This window comes from Rosa rugosa, chromosome 3 (genome assembly GCF_958449725.1).
Source record: "Rosa rugosa chromosome 3, drRosRugo1.1, whole genome shotgun sequence".
NCBI classification, from domain to species: domain Eukaryota; kingdom Viridiplantae; phylum Streptophyta; class Magnoliopsida; order Rosales; family Rosaceae; genus Rosa; species Rosa rugosa.
In genome coordinates this window covers 43,350,489-43,362,345 of record NC_084822.1, presented here as the reverse complement: position 1 = coordinate 43,362,345, position 11,857 = coordinate 43,350,489, and the positions used below count along the sequence as shown (strand labels likewise).

At 41.9% G+C, this 11,857-nt stretch overlaps 1 protein-coding gene across 1 annotated transcript; it reads left to right on the top strand.

Moving 5' to 3' along the window:
- Positions 1-8,206: 8,206 nt before the first annotated feature.
- On the top strand, positions 8,207-10,601 carry LOC133737769 (uncharacterized). The gene is made up of 2 exons (XM_062165266.1): positions 8,207-8,887; positions 9,579-10,601. Exons 1-2 carry the CDS (start codon positions 8,543-8,545, stop codon positions 10,599-10,601), a joined length of 1,368 nt encoding a protein of 455 aa, XP_062021250.1. The 5' UTR covers positions 8,207-8,542.
- Positions 10,602-11,857: the final 1,256 nt, after the last annotated feature.

The window sequence follows — 11,857 nt, the reverse complement described above, 5'->3', positions numbered from 1 at the left end:
GAGGGTGGTGGTGGCGCAAGAAACGAGGCAACGCCCCAGAATTGGCGCGTTAGGGTTTGCTGGAATTCCGATAGGGCTCGAGGACCTACCTGGGCTTGATGGAGTGGCCGCCGGTGATGACAGAGAAGCCGCCAGGGAAGCTGTTGCCAGATCGACAACGGTGGTTTGGGTGAGGAGGCAGATTTGAGAGAGAAAGAGAGAGTGAGAAGAGAGAGATCGATGGTTTCAATTTAATGATAGGGGCAAAGCTGTCAATACATGTTAGATTGGGTAAATGGGGTTAAAAAACTGTTGGTGGAGCAAGTGGGCAATTTGTAAGCTGAAATTGGGTAAGTGGTCGCGGCCCCTTCTTAAAGCTAAATTCATTATCAGTCTTTGAACTCTCTTACTTCGGTTAGTTTGAACACGACTATTGAAACAATCAATGCAATACTCGGGCTCTAAAATTTCATATCAACTTCATACTTCCGTTTAATTTTTGTCAGTATTCCATTAAAATGAAGCACATGTCACACACTTTTCACAAATTAAGTATGTACAAACATAATCGCCTATTTCACTATTTGTATATAATAGTCTCTCTCATTTCTCATGTTTTTTTTTCTTCTGTACTCTTGATACATCCGGTATATAATTTTCACCTCGTTTCCTCATATACATCCGGTATATAATTTTCATCTAGAAAACAGATAAATTAAATTAGATAAGCAACCAATTAGATATGCAAAGCTTTCGGAAAACCTCTTTGCAAAACCCTATGCCCCTCTCTCTCTCTCTCTCTCTCTCGTTTTCTAGCTGGCCTCCTCCCTCGGTCGACGGTGACGATGTACCTTCGATCAAAAAAGAGGGGCTCGCCCTTCTCTGCAATCTAAATCTTGGTGGTGCAGGAGGGCTTCCCCAACGACACTCCATGCTTTCAGGCTTTAGTATATCTGTTCCCCTTGCGGAGATGGTCATTCTTGGTGGCGGTGTGAGTGATCTGTTTGCCACTAGTAGTGGCGCGGGTGCCTTGGTCGCTGAAAGTGATGGGTTGTATGATCTGGGAGGTGATCGGATCTAGCTTTATGGAGACAAGGAGAGCTTTGTTTCTGGTGGTGGCGATGGGATTGCGTCTCTGGGATGGGCGGCGATGGTAGCTAGGGCTTGGGACTTAGAGGGCTCCTTCTGTTTTCGTGGCCTCTCACAGAGGCTGGTGGGGTTGGATCGATCTCTAGGGGATAAACTGGAGAGGGAGGCCAACACTTTGGCTGATGAAGTTACTCGAGCCGTCGGAGGCTACGACGGTGGTTCATGAAGCGGTGGCGTTAGTGACCTGAAAAAGGTTAGGGTGCCCTTAGCAATTTCTGCTTGAGCCATTTGGGCTTTGATTTGGCCTGTGGACCGGGGTTGGGTGGCTTGGACCCTAAATTTTGGGTTATGGGTTTCCTTAGTTAAGGGAATGGAGGACGGGTTGTCATCCTCTAACCCAAATATTGTTTAATGTTGTTTTGGGTAGCAAAGACCAGATGCTCGGTTGCAACTTTTATTCACCTGTACTTTCGATTAAAAAAAAGCAATCGATCAGGAAGTAAGTACCACAGTAAATTGATGAGAATAAATAACGTCTCTGATTATGGCATGATAACAGGATAATGTTCAGCGATGATTAGCAACCTAAGGGCAACTCCAACAGAGGGAGTGCTATATCAGATTTGCTCCCAATTTAAGACTTTGCATCTCCAGCAGCCCATTTAAGGGGGTCTTAGTTTTAGAATTATAGGACTTGGCCTCATACCAAGTCTCATATTTAAGACATTTTCAGAACCAGGACTGGGGACTGTTGTATCGGGGCCACACATTGGGCTAGGCCAACCCAACACCGAGATGGACAGGCAGGAGAAGAGAGTGCTGGAAGATTGAATTCATGTGCACGCACCTTGGTGCGCTGGAGAGAAGATGAAAGTCATGAAACTGACTTTTCTGCAGCAGTGGTGGGCCCTACCTGATTTGAGAGAAGATGTAAATACTAGTTACTACCCTGTGGTTTAGGTCCAAAATCAATTCAGTCCCTGGACTTCTAATTTCATGAAAAACACCCCTGCACTTTCAATTTTGATCTAATAGGTACAATTCATTAATATTCTATTATGAGTTCAAGTTATAGTTGAATTATTTGTTGAAAAACTATTTATTTTTAATAGTAGGACTCACTCCTAAATTTACTATGCAGGCCACCTCAACACCACATCATAAAACATTGGCCATATATGAGCCACGTTAATAAGTTAAATAACTTCAATTATTGGAAAACTAACAAATTGGACCTATTAGATCAAAATTGAAAGTGCAGGGGTGTTTTTGATGAAATTAGAAGTGCAGGGACTGAATTGATTTTGGACTCAAACTACAGGGTAGTAATCAGTATTTAACCTTCTTCTTTTTTTTTTTTCCCTTTTTTTAACATCAATGGTAATAATGGATCTGACTGGCTAGATTTGAGAGGAAAAAAAAAACAACGGCTCTTATTAAATCAATGGTTATTAATTCTATTTTTATCCAAAAAAAAATCAGAAAAATGAAGAAAAAAATATACCCGTTTGGAACAATAAAAATGTAAATTTTTACCTTATTTAATTAAATTAACATATTTTTAATATAGTCAAGCAGAGCCTTAGGGTTTCTGGGTAGAGGGTGGCGGCGGCTCGATTGCGGGCTGGGCAGCACCGGCGACTCATCGTCGTGGGTTGTGAGGAGCAAATCTTAGCGTCTGCTATTTGGTGACGGTTGGATTGATCTGACCTGGTTGGAGACGAGGCAGGTCCTTGGCGGCGAAATCTATTGCGCTGTCGGATCGAGGTAGATCGGCGGCGGTTCAGGGAGGCAGAGCATCAGGGAGGTCGTTCTGGTGGTTCGGGGTGTCGAGGAGGTTTCGTACCTGCTTGGGTTTCCTGGGTTCAAGCTTTGGTCGAGCGGTGCATCAAGTGTATCTTGCGTCGAGGTCGTGCAGCAGGTGGGAGGCTAGCTTTGATTGGATAAACGCTTAGCTCCTTGCGGTGTCAAGGCAGCATAGTGGTTGAAGAGCAAAATAGATCGGTAAATTTGGTGGGTCGTTGATTGACGACGGGATGGTTTGGTGGAAGGGTCGACCGCCGGAGATCCTGCTATCGGCGGCGGCGGTGGCGGTGATGGCGGCGGTGGCGGTGATGGCTAGGCAGCATGACTGGGCTTCACTTCACTTAGCTCGGGCTTGGGCTTGGGCTGTTGGGCCTAGGTTCACTTCGAGCTTGCAGATTTCCAAGAAAAGCGTGAAGACCAACCTGTTGCCGAGGTTGTTGACTGCTGAAGAGCCTGAGGCAAGTGCTAGCTCTAACCCTAAGGGGAAAGAGCAGGTGCTTGCTTAGGGTATCAAAATCTCAAGACATTCTGAACTTCAAGCCTTCTCGAGTGGGAGTGATTTCTATATATTTTCTAAGATGTTTCTAGTTGATATGTGTACCACAATTGAGTGCTGGCAGATTAGACTAGATGAATGATTTTGCCTTAGGAAGTGAGATTATTCTTGCTTAGTTTGTTGGCTTGCTGTTTCAGCGAGCGACCATTTAGACTTTAATGAGTTTAGGTGTGACTTAGATAGGACGTCCGGTTTGTTTCGGCTCTTCTTATGTAAGTTCTGTTAGACTCTGGCCTGTTCGTTCATGGCTTTGATATCTAATAAAATCAAATCCTTTCAAAAAAAAAAAAACATATTTTTAGTATAATGTTCATAAACATTGTACTCATATTATATTTTAATCAAAAATATTGAAAATAGCATCCCCATATAGCACCTCATGGTTGAAGATGAGAATTGAGTCCTATATGAATAGTGCAACAAAGAGGTGCTAAAATGAGGATAGCACCCCCAAATGAAACTTGATTGTTGGAGTTGCCCTAAGTTACCCACTTTGTGTCCTACATGCTTCTGAAACTTTCTGAATGTGAAACTAACGCAGTCGGATTGATAACTAGGTTTACCAGCAATAAACCTAACAAAAGGGTTCTGGAGTACTCCACCAGAGATAAAAGAGAAAATTCTCTATTTTATTGATTAAAAGTTGAAAGATAGGTTCTGCAGCCGCTTGCGGCTGCATAAATAAGAGAAAAGTAACCCTAGGACGACTAACAATGAAACCCTAAAGCCCATGGGTAAAAACGAAAACAACTCAAAAATAACTAGGAAAACCAAAACTCCGAAAAATAGAAAAATGCAGTTTTGAGGCCTTAAACGACCCCGAAAGCCCGAAAAAGGCCACAGCTCATAGCAAAGTGATGAGTTTTGTTTCTGGCGCGATTCCCTTTCCGGAAAGGTAAGGCACGTCCCAATCGGACACCGAGCTGTTTCGTGTCTACCAGTCACTTTTCGTTTTCCTCCTTTAGCACGATCCAACTGTTCTTCGAATTGGGCTGCCATCCGTTCTGCATCAGAAACCCGCAACTAGGACCGATGTAATAAAATCATGAAAATTAATTTTAAGTTGTCTACAAATGCGAAAATTGTCTACACAATTGAGCAGATGCATCATGCATGACAGAAAAATAAGAACAAGATGCGATGCTATGAACAGAAAGCATCGGCCTGATAAAGGCCTAGTAATGTCCACCGTGCATCCCACCACCACTGTGTACCAATACACTGCAAATAACCACCAAATGCCCAAGTACAATATCATCCTATGTATTCCAGAATGGTGAAAAGATTACAGAATTACAAAGATGTACTAATACAGTACTGCAAACAACCACCAAATACCTAAGTACAATATCATCCTATCTATTTCAGAATGGTAAGAACTAAGAAGATGAGCTCAGATATCTATGTCAACATAAATTGACTTCATTGTTCCTTATCCCCTGAACTGCACAACACCACTCTTTTGGAATGGGGAGTGTATTCAATGCACCTACAGTGCTTGAGCAGTGATAGCGTGTGATCACGTGCCTAACATTTAAAAGGCCTCTGTTAGTTGACATATGAAGTTTGTCCGAAGAAAAGGTGAAAGTCAGTAAAAACTGTAAAATGAAACTTTTACCATCACCACACGCTGTGCACGTGGGAGTAATTTCAATGACTGGTCTGAAAATCAAAGTTTCTAGCTTTTCTGTGCAACCTCATATGCACTGCTCTTCAGAGAAAAATAAAAATAAAAAATAAAACCTCATGCACTGTCACATCAATAATGGAACAACTTGTTGAACATATATGATACTTCTTTGCCAAAAAAAAAAAAAAGAACATATATGATACTTAAAGTAGATAGTTATCCAAATCCCATTTTATATCAACAAGCATGAATAAAGTCTTCTATAAAAAAAATAATAAAAAGTAAGAACAAAAATTTGTGTTTTAGCTTTGTTCATTTGAATTCTTGACTTTTTTTTTCTGTGTAATTACTGTAATTTGACCTCATTATATGAAAAAATTGAAACGTATCAAAAGGATTAAAAATTTAAATATCCAGCCTAATACTCCAACCCTAGAGCACAACCCTAAATCTAACATCTCATGATCAAGACAAGCTTTAGAGTAGAATATTTTTATATCAATTCTAAATTCTGAAAGTCAGAAATTTTTAAATACGAAATATTATGTATATTTATTTTAGTAAGAGGATAATTGTCTTAACTCTTAATCGATATCGAACGAGAGACTAATTTTTTTTTTCTTTCACAATATATTTTATTATGCAATCAATATATATATTTATAATTTTGGATTTTGTAAAAAAGAGGAAAGAAGATCGCCGCTCGGAGCAAACCCTAGCTAGTAGAGCGGCCACCAAAAGATTTTGACTTAGCTACTAATAGACTAGACACTAGAGTACGTACTGGACCATAGATGTCTAATTAATGTACAATTGAAGTGTGTGCAGTTTGGAGCTGACATATAACAACAACACAATGCAAGAATTTGCGTAGGGTCAATGGTTAAGCTACACACTGCCAAAAAAAAAAAACCGAGGTTTAGAGGGGAACGCGCCTCACGCGCGAGAAAGAAGAGAAAAGGGCGAGTGCGATCTCTCCCGGCCGAACGCCGGCGGTGCTCTTGCCGCTGCGTTCCGGCCCGGGAGAGGATGTTGGTTTGGGTGTACAGCGAGTCTTATGAGCTGAAGCGTGGTCCACGGTGGGAGAAAGCTGGTCCGATCTGGTTTTGGGAGGATCCATGTCGACCTGTCCCGTCCGGATCTGGGTCGTGGGTCTGCAGGAGGGGTACCGTGGTGTCTCTGGAGCAGTTGGTGTGGCTCTAGGACGCGGATGGCCGGCGGCGTGGTTCCGCGGTGTCTCTGGAGCAGTTGGTGTGGCTCTGGGCCGTGGATGGCCGGTGGCGTGGTACCGTGGTGTCTCTGGAGCAGTTGGGGTGGCTCTGGGATGCGGATTGTCAGCGGCGTGGTTCCGTGGTGTCTCTGAAGCAGTTGGTGTGGCTCTGGGACGCGGGTGGCCGACGGCGGTTCGTGGTGGTCCTGCGACATATGCGGGATGGGGGGCGGTGGCTGAGATCTCGATCTCAGGGCGGTGTTGAGTCCGGCGTGGGCTCAGCTCGTTTCTGGATCTGGTTTCGGGAGCTGATCTGGTTGATGAATGGTCTGCGTGTCGTGGTGGTGCGGCGGTGCAGGGTTGATGCGCGGCGGCGGGGTGCTCCTCGGGGACGGTCTGGTGCCGGCAGATGGCACTCGATGCTTGCTTGGTGGGCTTCTGCGTTGGGCCCTTGGGGGAGATGGTGGATGGGCCGGGCTTCCGCTTTTGGGCTTTGCTGCTGTTTTTTAATTTCTGTTTGTTTTGTTTCCAGTTGTTGCTTTGTTTATTTAGTTGTTTGCAGTTTGTGGGTTGTTTTGCGCTTTTTGAGCGTAATAAGTCCCTATACTCGTTGTGTAGGGATAGTTGGGCTTTTTGCCTGTGGGTGCACTCTTTGTGCCTTGTCTGCTCTAGGTAGGCGGCGATTTACTTGCGTTGTCAAATGGTTGCTGCCTCCTAGTGGCAGGGTGAGACTTCATGCCACTGGATGTATATTCCAGTGGCAACATGATAGGAAAGCTGGGAGAAGTGACATTATGCTTTGCTGTATTAAAGTTACAGATCAAGTAATCTTTCCGTCGTGTCACCGCTTGGAAGCAAATAGAACCGTCTGGAGCGTGTTCTTTGCTAGTTGGTGTGGATTGGAATACAAGTGTTTTGTAGAGTCGTCTATTGACTTCTTTTCTGGATGTACTCTTGATGCAGATTGTAATATGGGGTTTAGGCTCTTTGTCCCCCCCCTTGTATTCGTCGGTTTCATTTATGAAGGCCTGAGGGCAGCCACACCGGCCCTTGTTTCAAAAAAAAAAAAAAAAAAAGAATTTGCGTAGGGTCAGCCGTACAACACTGGTTAATTTCTTGTACTAAGTTGTCTCCTCTTGTGGGGAAGAATTCCAGATATTTCTTTTGAGTAAGGCCGGATTGAATTGCCTAAGAGCATCCTCATTGCTGGGCTGATGCTACTGCATGTGCTGATTATCTTGCTGTGAGACTATAGTGTTATTAGTACACAACATGCAGCTGCCTTATTGTTACAGATATATTGTATAATTTTTGCCAGTGCTGGCTGGCTGAAATTCAGTTTCTTTGATAGTCTACCAAGATGCATCTCAACTTTCGGCTGATGTCTCTCTATCTACCAGAGCAACTATAGAAGCTTCATCCCATCAGTGCTAAAAGATATCTTCTCCGCTAAAATTTTTTGTACTCTGCATATAATTACTACGGGGTAAAAACACAAGCAAAATCAAAACACCGTTTTCATTTATTATTTCTCAATCGTATGAAATCCCAATGTACCTATTAGAGCAAGTCCACCGGAGGTCATAGTCATAGTCATAGTCAAGAAAAACCTGACTACATGACCTTGAGATAGATATTCATGCTTCCACCGGAGTTTTTTTGACTGGGCAAGGTTTTGCCTTTCATGACTACAGCCAAAGAAATAGTCAATTCCATGACTATTTTCCTGACCAGCCAAGCCCAGAACCCACTTGTGCAAGGCCCCCTCGTGGCTGACGTCCTGCATGCAGTCATGGGAGATCGACGCGCCTTCATTTCAGGAGTGGAGTTTGCGGGAGCGACGCGTGGCGAGATGCTTGCGAGAAAGTGGAGCGCGCCAGTACGACAGCGACGCGTGGCGCAGCAAACTGAGAGAAAATGGAGCGCGCCAGAGATGGGGCCGGCCTGCCACGTGGATTCATCCCGTTGGTGGGTTTTGAATTCTGGGCCTAACGGTCAAGCAATCCCAGCCCTTCATTTCAATCAAATTTGCAATCCTACGGCAACCAAATTAACATGTATATATATATATATATTTGTAACGTTATGAACGGGCATAAAACGGTAACAAACGGTAACAAAGTAAATTTTAAAAAATTCTAAACATTTCTCTATAAATACCTACCATTTATTTTACATCTCACACCCAAAAAATTATTGATACATAGTAACCCAATTTTGTGCTTCCTCCTCTTCATATAGCTCTCATCTTCCAAATTTATTTATATCCAATATGGCTGAAGAAAGGAGAAACACAGGTCCAGTGGCCGGACAAGAGGGAGATCAAAATGAAGATGATAGTATCCAAGACAAAAGGAGATGGACGGATGAGGAAGATGTTCAATTGTGCAAGTCTTGGAAAATTGTTGGGCAAGATCCGGCTGTGGGCACAAATCAGAAAAACAACGACTTATGGATGCGTGTGAGGCGACACTTTGTCGCAAATTGGCCCCAGAGCCGATCAGCTTCCTCTTTGCAAGGAATGTGGAAAATTTTGAAGGTTGAACTCTATGAGTGGCATTGTGCATTAAGGCAAGCGAAAAATTGGTACAAGAGCGGTTCGAATGCGGTTGATGAGGTATGTATTTTTTGATAAATCATTTAATTTGTTGATACATTAAATTAAAATATTACATGATAAATAATGTAGTTGATAAATAATGATGTAATTACAACGATGTTTATATTTGTAGTAATTGATTTTTTATTGTAAAACGGGATAGATACTTTTTTATTAAAATTATGACCTTTATATTTGTTGATAAATCTTATTGATACATTATAGTAAAATATGTCTAGATAAATAATGTAGTAATTATAATATCGTTTTAATTGTAGTAATTGTTTTTCGTTATAATTAAAATATAAAATATGTCTTCATTAAAATTATGACCTTTATATTTGTTGATAAATCTTATTGATACATTATAGTAAAATATGTCTTGATAAATAATGTAGTAATTATAATATCGTTTTAATTGTAGTAATTGTTTTTCGTTATAATTAAAATATGTCTTCATTAAAATTATGACCTTTATATTTGTTGATAAATCTTATTGATACAGTATAGTAAAATATGTCTAGATAAATAATGTAGTAATTATAATATCGTTTTAATTGGAGTAATTGTTTTTCGTTATAATTAAAATATGTCTTCATTAAAAATTATGACTTTTATAATTTATTCGGCATTCATAATAGGGTTTATATTTGTAGTAATTGTAATTTTCCGCCACCTTTTTTTTATTGTTTATTTATTTATTTCGTAGCGAGATGAAGCACATAAATTGTGGCATGCCGGGATGAAGAGAAAAAAGAAGCCAAAAAAACACAATTTTCAGAGTTTTGGTAGTTACGCTGTTGTGGAGGGCTTTGCACAATTTAAAGACATTCCTAGTCATACATCTGGAGGAACATCAAATGAAGGAAATCAACATACGCCTACACAACCAATTCCTGGAAATTCTCCTATCAACTTGGACATGGATGTAGATGAGGTAATTGCAGGTGAAACTGCAGATCCTAATGTGAGGCCTCAAGGAAGGAAGGCTGCGAAAGAAGCAATCCGGAAAGCCAAGAAGGCAGCGAACAACCAAAGTCCTTACTCAAGCAGTCTCGAGAGTATAGCGAACAACCAAATAGAGGCAACCAAGGGCAAGAAAAAACTCGACGACGAATTCGCTCGAAGTCTCCAAGAGGAAGAAAGAAGAGCATGTATCCTCTTGCAAATCGAAATGCGAAAAGAGCAACTCCTTTTTCAAGAAAGGCAAGATCGAATTAAAGAGATGGAAGAGCGTATTAAAGAGAGGGAAGAGCGTATTATGGAGATTGATACAAGTAAAATGACGCCAAATAAAAAGCGTTATTGGTCAAGAAAACAAAAGAAGATAACGGAGAAAGAAGATCTTGACGAGCAGCCGCCACCTTCTATGGGTGGATACTATCCGCAACCCAATTTTGGTGGTGCATTCCCACAACCAAATTTTGGTGGTCCATACCCACAGCCTCCTTACCCCGGTGCATACCCACAACCACCTTACCCCGATGCATTCCCACAACCTCCCTTAACCGGTGGATTCCCACCACCTCCCTTCACCGGTGGATTCCCACAACCCCCTTACCCCGGTGGATACTATCCGCAACCACCTTACCCCGGGGGATATCCTACACAACCACAATTTTCACCTTTCTCTACGGGTGAGTCCACCAACCCGTACCCTAACCCTAATGATGAGCCTTCAAACATAAATTACCTTTCTAGAGAGGATGAGGATTATGATTTGAATAATTAGGTTATTATGCATGTTTGTTATTGTATTGTACTTTTTCCTAGTTTTTCATTTATGTAAGCGACAATTTAATGAAATAAAAGTTGTATTTGGAAATTCCATGTATTAAAGCACACACCTTATATTCAAATAAATAACACATAATAAACATAATACGATGACGAATTCATATCACATTGACATAAAAAACATAGACATTGGCCAAACTAAAATGACACCAACTTTCCAAAACATAATACAAGCCAAATTCAAAGCACACAAACATAACAAAACATAGATATTCGCCAATTATTCCAAAAAAAATTCATTTATGATCTAGATCTCCATGTTGCCTTGAACGTTCCAGAAATGCTCTATCAGATCTTCTTGAAGGTTTGAGTGACTGTTTGCACTTCTAATGGCATCGTATCGATCCATGAATCCGTTGAAGTAATGACCATCTCTACCAACAGGATCGAAGTCATCACCTGTCGGTCCTTCCCAAACCTGGGCCAACCTGGGCCTCATATTGTTATCCTCTTCTTCATCGGACTCCAAATCCTCATCGCTGTCATCTGGTCTTTCATCCTCTATTATCATGTTGTGTAATATGATACAAGTCAGCATGATGTATCGAAGGTCTTCTCTTTCCCAGCCACGAGCCGCTCCTCTAACAATACTAAAGAGGGTCTGTAAAATGCCGAAACATCTCTCCACATCCTTCCTGTACCCCTCTTGAGCCTGGGAAAACTTCAGATCTTTGGGCCGTGTAGGCCTTGGAATTGATTTCACAAAAGTTGCCCATTGCGGATAGATACCATCAGCGAGATAGTAGCCTAAATTGTGAATCCTGTTATTCACCTGAAATTGGATTTGAGGGGCTCGACCAGCAGTCAGCTCGTCAAACAACGGGGACTTAGCAAGCACGTTGAGGTCGTTGCATGATCCAGGCATTCCAAAGAAGGCATGCCATATCCATGTGTCATAAGAAGCGACTGCTTCAAGGATGATAGTGGGCACACGTTTGCGACCGCTGTATTCTCCAGCCCAACCTGTTGGGCAATTCTTCCATTGCCAGTGCATGCAGTCGATGCTTCCAATCATCCCAGGAAAGCCTCTTCTCTCAGCTTTGGCGAGAAGTCTTCTGAGGTCGGCCAGATTAGGAGCTCGGAGGTATTCTGCCGAGTACAGAAAAACGATTCCTCTTGTAAATCGTTTCAGAGCCGCAATGGAGGTAGTTTTCCCCATCCGACAATACTCAGCACATTGATCTGCCCCGG

Coding starts and splice junctions, on each gene's coding strand:
- LOC133737769 (XM_062165266.1), top strand. CDS start 8,543: ATGGCTGAAGAAAGGAGAAACACAGGTCCAGTGGCCGGACAAGAGGGA. Junction 8,888..9,578: donor GTTCGAATGCGGTTGATGAG/GTATGTATTTTT, acceptor TTTATTTCGTAG/CGAGATGAAGCACATAAATT.